At 32.6% G+C, this 16,749-nt stretch overlaps 1 protein-coding gene and 1 long non-coding RNA gene across 2 annotated transcripts; both read right to left on the reverse strand.

Moving 5' to 3' along the window:
* On the reverse strand, window positions 7,310-9,825 carry LOC107621316 (putative SWI/SNF-related matrix-associated actin-dependent regulator of chromatin subfamily A member 3-like 1). The gene is made up of 4 exons (XM_021114716.1): window positions 9,637-9,825; window positions 9,274-9,301; window positions 8,999-9,100; window positions 7,310-8,381 (listed from the first exon to the last, which is right to left on the reverse strand). Exons 1-4 carry the CDS (start codon window positions 9,823-9,825, stop codon window positions 7,582-7,584), a joined length of 1,119 nt encoding a protein of 372 aa, XP_020970375.1. The 3' UTR covers window positions 7,310-7,581.
* LOC110267688 lies at window positions 10,775-12,891 on the reverse strand. The gene is made up of 4 exons (XR_002355569.1): window positions 12,574-12,891; window positions 12,266-12,352; window positions 11,670-11,766; window positions 10,775-11,153 (listed from the first exon to the last, which is right to left on the reverse strand). It is a non-coding gene; the product is annotated as an uncharacterized LOC110267688 (long non-coding RNA).

Raw genomic sequence — 16,749 nt, forward strand, 5'->3', positions numbered from 1 at the left:
TTTATATTTTTTTTTATTTGGGTCTCTATACTAATTTTTTTTGTTAGTTGAGTTCCTATCAAATTAAGCTAATTACTGCTTAAAAAGGACTTAATTGAAAAAAAATTGGTGCAAGGTCTCAATTAAAAAGAAAAAAAGTATAGAAACCTAATTGAAAATTTCGCAAAACTATAGGATTAACAGAATAATTAAATCTTTAAATCCATGACCTCTTCAAAATCTGGACATATCAATTCCTAAAAAGTCTCATTTGTTCAATTTTAAAAACTCTCTCACGTGTACATTTGTATCAATCAGGTCAGTACAACAGAAATAGCGCTTGATTTTTTTGTTGAATCTAATAGACCCAAGTGAAAGAATCAATATGTCTAAATTTTAAAAATATTAAAAATTTAAATGTATTTTTAAATTTTCAAGAAATTAAATGTTTCTCTAAAATAAATAATTATAAAAAATCATAATTAATTAATTAAATTTAGAAATTAATATACGAGGATTATTATATGTTGGTGGTCTTCACAAAGTATTTGACCCGATGAACAGCCAAGTGTTTGTACTTTTTTTTTTCTTATTTTTTATTGAGTTTAGTTAATAGAGTTAATAGTAAAATTCGTCTTTTGAAAGATTATTTATTTTTTAAATTAGTCTTTAAAAATTTTTTAGTCATATTAGTTTTTGAAAGATAACACGTAAGTCAAATTAGTTCTTCTGTTAGCTAGATAATGACGTGTCACGTTAACTATCACGTGACATAATAACGTAGTAAGTTAATATCACGTATCACAAGATAATTGATTGACGTGTTAGGTCAGTAACATTTAGTATGTCACGTATCAATTAACATGTAAAAAAATCTTCAAATTTGTGTTATAATCAGATTAAAAATCTATGTAAAAGAGATGTTTCATCATTCATGTATAATTTTCATGAAAAACAAAATCGAAAACAATAATTCTGTTTTCTCATTTAAAGGGTAGTTCAAAAAATCCATTTTTTTTCAATAGCTTATATATAGTATGTGAAATTCAATTTTCAAGAAAAGAAAAATTGCCGTTCTAATGAGAACGGTTTAATTATAAATTTATTTTACCATGTTTGAATTTATTGTCAAATTATTATAACAAAAAATAAAATAAAATAAAAGAGAGTAAATAAAAAATGTATGTGAAGAGAACAAGTGATCAAAATAAGTGAATTAAAATATACACATTAGAATTTCAAATTTATTATATAAGAAAAAAATAGAAAAATACACAAAGAATAAGAGCTTGTTTCTGTGAGTTTTTAAGAAAAGATCTTTTTTCGAGTTATATTTTTTTAAAAGATCTTATGAAAAAGTAGAAGTAATTTTATATTTGGGTATCTCATGCAAAAAGATCTTTTTATTTATTAATTATGTTTGGGTATAACAATATAAAAGTACTTTTTATTTATTTATTACATGAAAAACATCTTTTTTAAGAGAAAAAAATCTTTTAAAAAAAATATAAATTACAGCTTCTCAAAAAAGATGTTTTTTTTATTTTTCTGGTGCTTTTATTTTTACTACTAGAAATTTGTCAAACTAAAAAAAAATTTATTGAAAAAAGATTTTTTTTTATTAAAATAATGGCGCTCAAACAAGTAATAAATGTGATGACAATAAAAGAAAAATAGAGAAAGATTGAAAGAAATTTAGTGAGAGTAGTGAGAAATTTGATGGAGGTAAGACGAAGAAATTGAATCGAAGGAATGAAAGAATAGATTAAAGGGTGGAGACCTAGTACAATAATGAGTTGGGTGCATAAAAAATGTCAATTAACAACTGACTGCTCTACCACTGAATTATTGAGGAACAACAAAAAATTTGATCTCATAATATATAACTAATTTGGCGTATAAAAATATGGTGGTGGATTCTTGTGATGTATACATTCTTTATATACATTAATTATATCATAATGCTTGATAAATATTTTAACTTTTATCATAACATTAGTATTCTCTCTAAATTATATTTAATATATATTTAAAAGAAAAAAAATAAAAATATAGATTAAAAAAATAAACAGTAAAAATTTAAAACTAAATAAAAAATATGTATATAATAATATTTTTTATTTGAATTATATTATGTTGTTAATTTTATTTTTTGTATAACAGAAAGGTAGAGAAAAATAGAAAATGAGAGAAAAGAGAGAAAGATAAAGAAGAAGAATGAGAGAGGGAGTTTGATAATTTTGGAAGTTAAGAAAAAATTTTTATTTTAATTATAATGAAAAATATCTGGTGACACATTTTGATTTGTCAAATTACTAAAAATATAAATTATAAATTATATATAGAATGAGAAGGATAGAGAAAAATAGGAAAAAAAAAAAGAAAGAGGTAAATAAGAGAATGTAAGAAGGAGGTTTACTAATTTTGAAAAAAAAATATTTTCTCTCAATTTTAATAAGAGTGTCATACGACACATTTTGGTTATTAAATTAGTTAGTAATATATAAATATAATATATAATATAGCTATATTTAAAGTTTATTTTTAATTTAATTTGCATGCAATTAGAGAATATTATGTTGTATATTTTGATTGTCAAATTTGTAATTAGTCATTGATAATGATATATAAGAGGGATAGAGTGAAGGAAGAAATAGGAGAGATAGATAAAAGGAGAAAGGGAAAAACTCTTTAATTTTAGAGGAAAATATTTAATTTCAATTGCAATGAGAAAATGACATGTGACACATTTTTGTTATAAATTTAGTAATACTAATGTATGTTCCTGTATCCTGTACATAGTAATTTATAAAATTATATAAAAAAATTTATTAAAAAATTAAATTAAATATATAATAATAATTATTATAAATATTTTATAAAGTCATAATTAAAATATTAAACAACTATTAGGAGTTAAAATCTCGCTTTGTATGTGTAATAATTCATTAGCTAGCAGTAAACCCTTAATAAATAGAGCATCAATACGCGGTTAGATTTGGCAGGAGTACCCGAATATGGGGGTATCCGACCCATCCATACCTAGTTGGGGAGGGTAATAACTTGATCCGAGTCGGGGCAGATTTTGCTCGGGACAGGACATAGTTGGGTTTAGGGTATACCCCTGGATATATACATATAAACACTTTTTAGGAATTAGAATTTGCCTCACATCACAGCTTCAATGATTTACAGCATGCTAGAGAAATCCAGCCATCCTCACCCAGAGTTTTCTTCTTCTCGGCTTTACAAAAAATCTCATAGCTCTCGTCATCGTGGTTGCTGAGCCCATCACCACCTACCCCTTCACCCTTCACAACTCATGTCGCCGTCGCTGCTTATCCCGTTACCGTCGCTGTTGAGTCCGTCGCCACCTTTCTCATGCCGAGTTCCTTTTCTCTAGGCTTTCTCTCATTGTGAGTCTGTTAAGTTCTTCTCTTCTTCTTCCACAGACTCATTACTTAGTCGCTGTCGCTATGAGCCCGGGCATTGCCGTTGCAGTTTCATCTGAGTCTGTCACCGAATAAAATAAAATTTTTATTCAAGTTGGACCAATTGAAAATAGCTAGACATGCATGAAATCATTTTTGCATGTGATTTCTAAATTTTCTCTCCAAATTTGATCCATGTGGTTGAATATTTTATTATGGCGATCATCCTCTCACATTGTCTGTTAAGTTCTTCTCTTCTTCTTCTACAGATTTATCACTTAGCCGCCGTCGTTATGAGTCTGTGCATTGTCGTTGCAATTTTATGTAACTCTGTCATCGAATAAAATAGAATTTTTATTCAAGTTGGACCAATTGAAAATAGGCATGCATGAGATCATTTTTGCATGTAATTTCTGAATTTTCTCATCCAAATTTGATCTATATGGTTGAGTATTTTAGTATGGCGATCATCATGGTTTCGTTGCGACACTAATGTGATAAAAGTTGTGATAATTTCATAACTAATTAATATATGAGACAGACCAGATTATTAAAATAATCAGAAAAATAACATTCAGATGTGCACATAAAGTTTATAAGATGTGATTATCTCAGAAAAATATATATGTATAGTCCAATTGGAAGATTTATAAGAAATTATTATTTCTTAATATATTTATAGGCAATACATATATTAATTATAATCACAAATTAAGTAATTTCACATTAAATAACTTATATAACAGTGATTTTATTTATTGTCATAAATATTTAATTAAATAAGTAATTATTACTTTTTATTTAGATAAATGAGATTAAAACCAGAGATTCTATTTTATTTGTATTTTAGGGTTTAATAAGTGTCACACTCAAATATAAATAATGACTTCAGAATTTTGGTCCCCAACACATCAAATCCGCCTCCGTAGCTCTTTTCTCACAGTGGAGTTGTGATTCAGCCCTATCAAAGATGCAGAATATTTTGGTTGACGAAGATAAAAAAAATCACAAGAGCCAAGCTCTCTAATCTCAATCATGCTCTCGAATGAAGGGACGCTTTCGCTCTCTCAGTTATATTTTTTAATGATTTAACATGGAAGATTTTGAGGTTGAGAAACCCTAAAATTTTCATATAAAATAGAATTTGCATTCAATCAAATGATGATAAATAATTTTATTGAATTAGATTATATTAATGTGATCATTGGATGATAAAATTAACTTAGGATTTCAACAAATATGACAAAAAATATTATATTTTTTAGTTAAAAAGGCAAAATATCTATAAATATATTTTTGTACTTTAGCTTTAGATTTTTTTAAAAAAATTGGTAAGTTAATAGAATCAAATCATATTTCTATAACATATATAAGAATGTATATTACACATAAATAAAAAATGTTAGGTGTAATAAGAACAAATACATAAGTTAAAGTAAAATTTAGAAAAATAAAAACTAATAAAATATTGAAGAAAAGAAATATAGATAGAAGATAAATAAAATTATTAGACGGAAGAAAAATAATTTAATAAATTTTATGTGTATATGAAAGAGGAATAAAAAGAAGATATACAGTACCTTGTTTAATTTAATAAGATTTATGAAAATAAACACATAGAATAAGAGAATAAAAAAAATAATAATAAATTTAATATCTGAATTAATATCTAAATAAAAAGTAAAAAAATAATAATAATCTATTATAATCTTAATCTTTTAATATAATATTTAAATGATTTTCTTTTTATATGTTAATTTTTACAGAATTGCTACACATTTAAGTATTTTGTCATTTAAATTTATTCAAGTAGGTCCAATACCAACAAAAATCACTCTCATTAAAAGAGCATCATTACACACGCTTTTTCTTCTTCTTCGTGCACGCAGATTTTTCTTCTGCTTCTCCTCCTCTTTCTCTTTTTCTTCCCCTCTTTCGTTATCGTCATCACCAACAACACTAACATTTTGCCAATAGATTATTTTTTTAATTGAATTGAATTGAATTGATAATCTCTAAATTGTAAGCACAAGTGTTTTGAATTTGATTTTATATAATGGATAATGTTCTGTTCATTTAGTACTATACAATTGTTTCACCTTAATAACATGTTCAGTTCATTATGAATTGAATTGAATGGACGCAGGTGTTCTGAATTGAATTGATAATCTCTAAATTGTAGGCACAAGTATTTTGAATTTGATTTTATATAATTGATAATGTTCCGTTCATTTAGTACTATACAACTGTTTCACCTTAATAACGTATTCGGTTCATTATGCAGAAAGTTGTTTTTAATTTGATTTTATATAATGGATAATGTTCCATTCATTTATTATTATATAATTGTTTCACCTTAATAACATGTTCGGTTCATTATTACTTGAATTAAATTGTTTTGAATTTAATAGACGTAGGTGTTTTTAATTGAATTGAATTGATAATCTCTAAGAGGAGGAGAAGAAGAAAAACCTACGTGTGCAAATTTGGAAGAAGAAGAAGAAATCTGCATGTGTTTCGTTGGAAGAAGAAGAAGAAGAAAGAGGAGGAGAAGAAGAAGGGAAGAAGAAGAATCTGCGCGTTAGAAGAAGGAGAAGAAAAACGAGGAGGAGGAGGAGGAGAAAGAGAAGTAGCGCGTGATTTAAAAAGTTGTTACAATAACTTGAATAGACTTAGATAAGAATTTTAATTGGATGTAGAGTTTTATTCTAATTAATTTTTAGAGTTAATACTCAATTTAGTCCCTGAACTTGCACGCGAGTCTCAATTTAGTCCCTGGAGTTTTAATTACCTCTATTTAGTTCGCAAATTTTATAAACGTGCCTCACATTAATCCCTGTGATGATTTTTAGTTCAAAAACATTAATGGAGCGTTGAAATGAACAATCAAATGCCACACTAAAACTTGTAAAATGATATAGTTTTTGTTTTGGCATTTAAATAACTCAAAAATGATGTAGCATCATTTATTTTGTTAGGTAAAGTTTCAATAAACACCACTTATGATGTTGTTTTTGGATTATTTGAATGTCAAAATCAAAACGACATCATTTTACAGTCTAACGTGGCGTTCGCCTATCTATGACAGCATTCTATTAATGTCTATACGTAAAAAATTGTTTCAAAGACTAACCTAAGTTATGTTCGCAAAATTTGAGGACTAAATAAAGACAATTGAAATTTTATAGACTAAATTAAGACTTGTATACAAATTCAAGGACCAAATTGAATATTATCTCTAATTTTTAATAGGAATGCAGTTGAAGTGTTACGATTAAGGAGTGGTCTTAAATTGATAAAATATTGAAGTAAATAATAATAGTTCCTTTTCGGCTTTTCCTTCAAGTATATAGATTAAAATGAAACTTACGAATTAATCTGATGGAGTAAATGCATTTGTCATGTGAAGGATACCTTTCCTTTTTTTGTCATTTGTCTACAAAATCTTATTTGTATTTAAAGTAGCTAAAATATTATTTTTAGAAATTTATTTTCAAAAGCAATTCTCATATATCATAAATGGCAAGTCATAGCATTTTCTTTTTCTCAATAGATCTATAACACCAACAACCAAAACAAAAAAAATAACCAATTAATGCAGTTGAGAATCCCATAACATAAAAGTGGATACAAAATTTAACACACAATCCTGCAATTGAACAAGCACCTAGCAACCATCATTAGTGCTTTGCTAACTCAAAAAATCTTAAACAAGGGTTGTTAACTTATTATATTTAATATAACTTGAGAATCCAATTAACCAAAAAGAATAGAGATTGCATGAATAAGGCGATGCAAGTAAAATACACTGCATAAAAAAACCTGATCTGGCGAAGCAACACCTTTTTTTTTTTTGGCAAATTATGCCCATAGATTTAACACAAAAGGACAGACTTTGATAAAGTTCAATTCCATCATTCTATTTACTATTTAGTAAACCACCAGCATCACCAGCTAAGATTAATCCAACTGTTTAGTAACAGATATTTGATAACTACATCGTTTTAGAGGAACAAATGGAATTGGTATACCCTACCTGTTTAGGAATCTACATCAAGTAAAGCCAATATTTCTATATACTATTTCTATCAAATTAAAGGTCCTCACAAACTGATTAAACCTAAAATTTACACATGCAAGCAACTCATTCAAAATTGGAGCAATGGAACCATCATTCTATGGACATAAGGAAATTTAGATCTTTATACTTCAGATCTTTATACTTCAGGCTACCAGAATGACTTCCCCTCTTCTCCTCCTGCAACATCAGCATCTTTTCCTCAATGCTGTCCCAAACAACCAATCTAACAATCCTCACAGCCTCTTTCTTTCCGATGCAATGGACGCGATCCATTGCCTGTTCCTTGACAGCCGCATTCCACCATGGCTCCATGAAATACACCGTGGTGGCGGCTGTGAGATTTACATCTGCACCTGAAACCCTAAGGCCTGCAAGCAGAACAGTCGGTCCATTTTCTTTAGTGTCTTGAAATTGATCAATAACACCAGCCCTCTGTTCAGCCGTCATCAAGCCATCAATGCGCAAAGTCTTGAAACCAGCCTCCTTCAACGTCACTTTCAATAACACTAACACCTTGCGAAATTGTGAAAACACAACCGATTTTGCTGTTGGCTTCTGTTCTCTTGATTCTTTGAGAAATTTTATCAACGCAGATGTTTTGGAAGATAACTCTTTATCCGATGATGAGGATGTAGAGGTACTATCAGCTCTAGAAGGCTCGATTGGGGCTGAGAACAAGTCAGATTCAGATAGAGCTCTACGGCAAAGAGGACAATGAGGGGATCCGCTGGATTGTATAATTCTCAGAATACAGACTCGGCAGAAGATGTGACTACAGCAGGTGATAACGATGTTTGCTGAAGGAGAAGAGCAAATTGGGCACTCATAAGCTTCACATTCTTGCAGCGTTTCAACTAACCTTCGCAACAACCGTGGGTTATTGGAAACATCTGCTCAAAAACAGTATGGTTAGTAGAATATACTAAATGTCATTTTTACCTCTTCACAGTTATCACAGAAAATAGATATTTCTATCTGAATCAACATACCAAGACATCATTCATATTGTGAAACCAGGAGCCGAAAAGAACTGTGTATATTCTTTAAAATGTTTTAAGGGAGATTAAAACGAATTCATCCATATTGCAAGATTCAAGACACTGAGCACTCTGGAATTTGATAAAAAGAAATTAATTGTACATCAGACACTAAATTATGTTGAACATTCTGATTCTAATACTGCACTAATCCAAAGAAGTGCCAGTAATTTTCGGGAATTATGACTCAGTCTACAGTGGTAAGTTTGGTGTCTCTTTAAATTTAAGGATCCAAAGTTTCAGCATCATGCGTTAAAATTTTGTGAAAATCCTGTTCTCAGGTTTACACTTCCATTTCATGAGAAGGATGTAAATTTACTGTAATAAAGTAAGCGACGACCTTGAAGCAGTCACATGGAATTATGGATTATGGAACAGAAAGAGAAAACATGAAAAACATTGATAAATTGAATATAGGAATCTACTAAGTAAATATCTACTGTCTACTGTGTGACAAGGAGAGTATATACCTTCAAGAGTTAATCGGAATGTGTTTGCGAGATCACTGGGGCACAATGCTACATCACACAGACTTGGCAAAGATGCAAAATGGTACTTAGTACAGCAGGAAACTTAACTCTTTTGGTATCCTTCCTCATTAAAAGCATCACTTCACCTTTTATCCAATTATACACTTTACGTTCTTCTTCATTAAGTTCAACATATAGAGTCTCAATATTTTTGGTAGCACCCCTAACATTTCATTGTCTTTTGTTCTTCTTAACAAAATTGCCTTCATCAATACCTGATGAAAAACAAGTTGGTAAAACAATCTGAAAGACCGAAACCACTTATACAAGAAACAAAAACCCAAAACACCTAAGATCATTCAGCCAAACGCCAGAGAACATTCAACACAACTACACAAAGAAATAAGAAAAATGGAAGGACAATATTTCACAGATTTGACCAAATTCTTCACAGCAATACAATCTTAACTCTTTAGTCTCAAGTAATGTGTGGAACAGGCTTAAAATACATGTAATGTGCTGAATTCAGCTTAGGCTAATGACTAATGTAATGAAACAGAAAGCTTTGATCACAACAATGCAACACAATTCAGTGGTATCTGAATTCCAAAATATAAGAATTAAAGAAAGACTCATACCTCGAGTCGCTTGTGGCAGCTGTCGAGGCCTTGATTTATAGGGCGCTGAATGAACCAGTTCCAACTTTCTCTATTGGAGAATGGTTCAAAATCCAGGAAACTCATGAATGCAAATGCGTCCACGTAGCCATCCTCGATGGATATGGCCGTGACAGTCCACCTCCTCTTGGAATTGTGGTGCATCACCATTTGCCTTCGCCCGGCTCCTGAAAGTTTTATGCCCTCAACCTGATCCAAAATAATCCTATTCCAAACAACTCTCTTTTACCGGCTGCTCGGCCCCTTTGTTCTCCAAAACCAGTGTAGCTTAAGTAATGTTAACCAAATCGTTAGCCATCAACTCCTCAGGAGCCCTTACCCTTTTGTTATCATAGTACCTCAAATAAGACAATGAATCTGAAAAAATGTGATCCTCCAATTGTGAAATCCAAGTCGACACCACCGACACTGGACACCGTTACCTTTATCAAGCGCCACAAAGAGAGAGCAAAGTGAGAGTCTTTCCGAGCCCTGTTTCATCAGCCAAGATCCCTCTCTTCCAAGGTTCTGGCTTTGCAGACCTACTCTTTTTTGTTAAAAGGTTCAAAAACTCTCCCCTGCTTTCCACCCAAAACGGCGGAAGCTCCTCGCTTTCCTCTCTGGGCGGAGAAAGCAGGGAAGTTTTTGAATCTCTTAACAAAAAAGAGTAGGTCTGCAAAGCCAGAACCTTGGAAGAGAGGGATCTTGGCTGATGAAACGGGGCTGAAAGACACTCACTTTGCTCTCTCTTGTGGCGCTTGATAAAGGTAACGTCTCCTGTGGCGGATCTTGGCTGATGAAACGGGGCTCGGAAAGACTCTCACTTTGCTCTCTCTTGTGGCGCTTGATAAAGGTAACGTCTCCTGTGGCGCTTGATAAAGGTAACGTGTCGGTGGTGTCAACTTGGATCACAATCGGAGGATCACATTTTTCCAGATTCACTGTCTTATTTGAGGTACTATGGTAATAAAAGGGCAAAAACTGCGGAGAAGTTGATGGCTAACGATTTGGTTATCACTACTTACGCTACACTGGTTTTGGAGAACAAAAAGGCCGAGCAGCCGGTAAAAGAGAGTTGTTTGGAATAGGATTATTTTGGATCAGGCTGAGGGCATAAAACTTTCAGGAGTCGGGCGAAGGCAAATGGTGATGCACCTTAGTTCCAAGAGGAGGTGGGCTGTTACGGCCACACCCATCGAGGATGGCTACGTGTACGCATTTGCATTCATGAGTTTCTGGATATTGAACCATTCTCCAATAGAGAAAGTTGGAACTGGTTCATTCAACGCCCCATAAAAGGAAGAAGCAAAGCACGGCCACTCACCTTCGACGGAGACACAGACGGCAACCACGGCAAACGGCAAGCTGCTCCAACCTCCAAGCCACGAAGAGAGAAGCCAGTGGACGACGTGCCGAGCTACCTGGGTTCTGGACCTGGGGAAGAGGAAGAAGCGGAGGCGCCGAGAAGGGAGAACCTGGGGACGACGGTGGCAAGGAACCTGAGGAAGAAGCGGCTAGGGTTTTGCTTCAAAGGGCTCGTTCATGAATGATGGGGAAGGGGGAGGGTTTCACGCATAGTTGTAAGAACCGAACCGGTGATCAAACCGGTCATGTTACTGGTTCATTGGTTTACCAGTTCAACCGATAAATCACTGGTTGAACTGATAAAACCGGTTCTATGTAAATAAAAAAATATAAAAGTAACTTCCCTTTTTTCATTATAATAAAATGTTTATTTAAACATATTCTAGTGTTAATACATATGTTTAGTTGTGTATCACAAATAATATCAAAGGTTGATCAATTTCAACTTACAAAAATTCGTCTCATATGTACCAGTATGTACTATGTACCAAAGGGCATAGAATATGGTTGACGAATATCATGTTATGAAAGAGTTTAATCAAAGTTAAAATTCAAACCCAGCAGCCAAGCTTCTAATCTACAAAATGCTAAAACCTTTGATAATAATTTGCATGGTAATAGAAATACCATAACGGTAAATAACACAATACCTATAACTAAATCCAAGTAGGGCAACTTATTAAGCAACTGGTATATCGCTTCTATGGAGTAACAACCTCAAGCCTTGTTTGGTGCTTCTCCAACTTTCTGCAGCAAGACATGACAAGATGAGTCCTAAGCAAGTTGATATGATGCACAGAAAATCCGAAAATAAAATTTGTGAATGATATATGAATGCTAGAATATGCATTTAGCCTAATCATGCCAGTCACATTTAGCATATCTAACTGAAATTCAGAACCTCATAAACTAGGTTGGTAATTTCATGAATTGAAGAAAGAGAACCCAAACTTAGAAACCATGCCAATTACAATTCAGTAATAATATATCTTCGTGAACATCTTCCTAAATATTCTCCTGATTTCTAAATAGTGAGAACATAAAAAGCACTCGTTAGTTTCTTTGTTTATAAATTAGAAGGATAAATAATTTCTCATTAAGTTTTTGTAGATTTAAATGTAAAAGCAACCATAGAAACTTTATCAAGTAAAATCATGAGAAGAAGATAAATTGCCCCGCAAATTCAGAGTGTAAGAAGTAGTCACAAAATTGAATTCGGACTTCCAATGAAGGTAAAATTATGTACCTCTTCTTTGTTGCCCTTGCCTCTAGTGAAGAACTTGCAATTCCCATAGATGAATGCGCCCCACCCAGCCAACGAAACAAGCACAAACTGCAATGGCAGAAGATTCAGAAATATTTAAAATATTACCATAAACAAATATCAGGGAAACAAGACAATGAAGTAACTAAAAATATAACATAAATATAACACCAATAAACAGAATTTCATAATCAAGAATTAACAAATATATCATAAATAGAATAATTAAAAAACCAGAGATAATGCAGAACGCAGAGAAGTGAAGAATGAGCAATGAGGAGACCACCAACCTGTCCGATAGTCCGAGAGAGGACGCAGAGGACGGAGAGGACGCGATGACGGCGACGACGACGACGACGACGACGTGGAGCCGCGACGAAGGGGACGGCTTGCGACCCAAAACGCGACGGTGAGGTGAGGTTGAGATGTCATTGGAGGCGCACCATTTTCCGGCGAGATGAAGAAGACGACAGGCCCGCGGTGAGTTGATGTGAGGTGAGGTTTTCTTCAACTACGTTGTGATGAGCAGATGAGGTGAGAAAGATTGAAGGAGGGTTAATGCCGTTTGCCCATTTAGGGGATTAGGGTTAGGGGGAAGGGGGTTAGTTCGGTGTTTTCTTTTTTTTTGGAAAAGGGGAAAAAATTCTCGAACCGGCCGGTTATACAAAACCGCCGGTTCTCCGGTTTTTGTCAAAACCGAACGTTTCAAACCAGTTTTTTCCGGTTTTATTTCTTATTTGGTCAGAATGACCAACCGAACCAACTAAATGATCGATTTATCGGTTTTTTAGTTGAACCGGCTAGTTCAGTCCGGTTTTACAACTATGGTTTCCCGAATGGAATGGGCGAATGGCTTAGGCTTCAGCTCCTTGCACGTTTGGTCTTTCTTTTTTTTTTTTTTTTAAACACAAAACGGTGTAGTTTTCATATAATCGGCCGGTTATCAATATGATCCAACCGACTGGTTTTCATTCGGTTCAACAATTTTCTAACCAGCAGTCATTAGTAATGGATCGGACCGTTTTTATTGTTGGTTTCTAATTAAACTAATTCGACTGATCAGTCCGGTCCGATTTTCAGAACCATTGGTACTATGGTAGAATTGTTTGGAATAGAATTATTTTTGATACGACTGAGGCCTGAGGGCATAAAATTTTAAGGAGCCGGGCCGAAGGCAAACGGTGATGCACCTCAATTTCAAGAGGAGGTGGGCTGTCATCGCCACACCCATCAAAGATGGCTACGTGGACGCATTAGCCACGTGGCAAGTTATTTTAAAATTTTTCTTTTATTAAAGATAAAAAGATTCGAATTTGCAATTTTTATGTAAATANNGAAATTAACACGTACACTAAAGGAGGATTATTATGTGTTGGTGGTCTTCACAAAGTATTTGACCCCATGAACAACAAGTGTCTGTAATTTTTTTTTTCTTATTTCTTATTGAGTTTAGTTAACATGTAGATGTTAATATTATTACTAAACCATTTGTTCTTAACTTCTTATTTATATCTTATTAGACCCCATCTCCCATATTGGGTCCCCACAGAGTCATGGATTATTTATGTTTAGAAATTAGAAATTCCAACATCATACGATTCATCTAAACATGCAATTGCATTTTATTCAACAAAAGTGGGCAATATAAGTGTATAATAATATTCCAAGTGTATAAAAACCTTCCTCTAGGTTTGAACAGATTGGTACAACTAACACATTCTCAAATTATTATTCTACACACTTTTTTTTCTTCGTATTATTGCTCGTATAGAACACTTGGCCCGTTCATGAAAAATCGGGTTAGCATCAATATGAAGAGCACTCTGATTATCACAATATAAAACTGGTGGGCGGATAGGAGAGATGCGTAAAAATTGTAACACATTTAGTGTCCATTGAAATTCATAAGTTGTGTTGGCAAGTGCACGATATTCTGCTTAAGTGGATGAACAGGCAACGGTAATTTATTTTTTGGTCTTCCAAGAGACTAAAGACTGCCTAAGAAGAAACAATAGCCTGTTAAAGATCGTCGAGTGTCAGGACATTCGATTCAATCAGAGTCACTAAAGTCAAGAAACTGAATTTATGATTCTCTTTGAAAAAGAAGTCCTTTGCCGGGACTAGTTTTCAAATATCGTCACACATGCTTGGCAGCTTGAAGATGAGATTTAGTAGGAGATGCCATAAATTGACTTATTTGTTGAGTGGTATACATGATGTCTGGTCGAGTAGTAATGAGATAGATAAGACGCCCAACCAAACGGCGATATACAAAAGGGTCAGATAGCAGGGGACTTTTGTCTTAATATAGTCTTGTGGTACTATCCAGGCAGATTTAGCACCTAATAAACCAGAATCCTCCAAAAGATCAAGACAATACACAGTCCTCTTGAGCTTTGCTGACATTGATGGATAAACCAACCAATTCAGATCCTAAAATCCCTTCAACCTCCTCTTCCACTGTGAATAATCAACCTTCCAATTTAGCTCAAAACGATCTTCTTCGAATTGCCGAGCTGCCTCCCTGCTCTGTTCTAGATCAAGGAGAAAAGGCACACCAGCAACTTCATCAGAAGTCTTTTGGGACCAACACTTTTCTTTCATGATACTTTCTTCCAATAAAGACATTCGTCCTTCAAACCAACTTGGGCCTTTATCAAGTCCAATTACTCATTATCTTTGTTCTTTCAGTACTTTTTCTATTGTTAATAATTTTTCAAATTGAGATTCATTCTTGAATACTTTGATCATTGATTCTGGTGCCACAGATCACATTGCATCAAATTTATCTTAGGTTCACTTCTTATACACAAATTTCTCTTATTATTGTTCATTTACCAAATGGTTCTCAAATTACTGTTTTTTATAAAGGCATTGTTCAATTTTTACCATCTTTAGTTCTTCATGATGTTCTTTATTTATCTAATTTCAACTTTAATATTATCTCTATCTCAAAAAGTATTTCAGCACTCAAATGTGTACTCATTTTTTCATCTTCTTCTTGCACTTTACAGAACAACAATTTGAGGATGATTGATTTGGGCAGAATGAGAGAGGGATTATATGTCCTTAAACCCAATTTTTGTAAAAATCCATCCACTACACATTCCATAAACTTCGTCAAATCCCCACTAATTACAACTTTAAATACATGGCACAAAGACTTAATCACTTATATAAATATTTTTCTTTTATTTCTATGCATCATAATGAGGCTTGTGATGTTTGTCATCTTTGTAAGTAAAAGAAACTTTTATTTTCTCAAAGTTTTAATAAAGTCAATGCAAGTTTTGATTTATTACATTTTGATATTTGGGGTCCGTTTCGACAAAATTCTATTCATAATCATAAATATTTTTTTTATTATTGTTGATGATTTTAGTCGCTTTACTTAGGTTATTTTATTAAAATCAAAAGGAGAAGTGTATAATAATGTAAAGAATTTTATTACTTTAGTTGAAATAAAATTCAACTATAAAATCAAAGTTATTCGTTCCGATAATGGACTAGAATTTATTTTACATTATTTTTATGTTTCAAAAGGTATTATTCATCAACGTAGTTGTGTTGAAACTCCTCAACAAAATGAAAGGGTAGAATGCAAGTATCAACATATTTTGAATATAGCTCGTGTTCTTATGTTTCAATCCAATTTACCATCATCTTTTTGGTCTTATGCTATTATACATGCTGTTATTTACTTAATAGAGTTCCATCATACGCAATTAATTTTAAAATACCATTTGAGATTTTATTTAATCATCCACCAAATTATCATGACGTTAAAATTTTTGGATGTTTATGTTTTGTTTCTACCTTAATGACAAACAGATCAAAATTTGATCCAAGAGCAAAAAAAACTGTGTTTATTGATTTTCAACATGGTTTTAAAGGATATGTTGTTTATGTTTTAGAAGATAAAAGAATTGAGATTTCTAGAAATGTTATTTTTTATGAAATAATCTTGCCCTTAGCTACCAAAAATATCTAATTCCATACACTCAACCCAACATTGCCAAACACGCCTTCTCAAAAACAAAATTCAGTTACTCTTCCAGTTGGACCCTCATCCATACCCATTGACCCACTTCCATCCAATGCTTTCTTTTCTTCAACAATCCCTCTTTCTTCCTCACTGCCGTGTCCTAACCAATTTGAATCCATGACCCCAAATCTATTTCAAGTCGTATAACCTCTCCTCTTTCTGCAATAGACACTAACCCACTATCACCTCTTCATCCCACATCACCTTCCTCAACACCTGAGTAACTCCATTCTCGTCATTCCGGCCGACCTCTCCGACCTCCAGCATATCGCTCTGATACCATGATAAAATTATGAAAGAATAAGAAAAGAAAAGATGAAAAATATATTTTATATTTTTTGATTGATTGTTGATTGATTAAATTGTAAATTATGAAAGTAAAATTATATATATATATATATATATATATATTAAAATATAA

This window comes from Arachis ipaensis, chromosome B10 (genome assembly GCF_000816755.2).
Source record: "Arachis ipaensis cultivar K30076 chromosome B10, Araip1.1, whole genome shotgun sequence".
Taxonomy (NCBI): domain Eukaryota; kingdom Viridiplantae; phylum Streptophyta; class Magnoliopsida; order Fabales; family Fabaceae; genus Arachis; species Arachis ipaensis.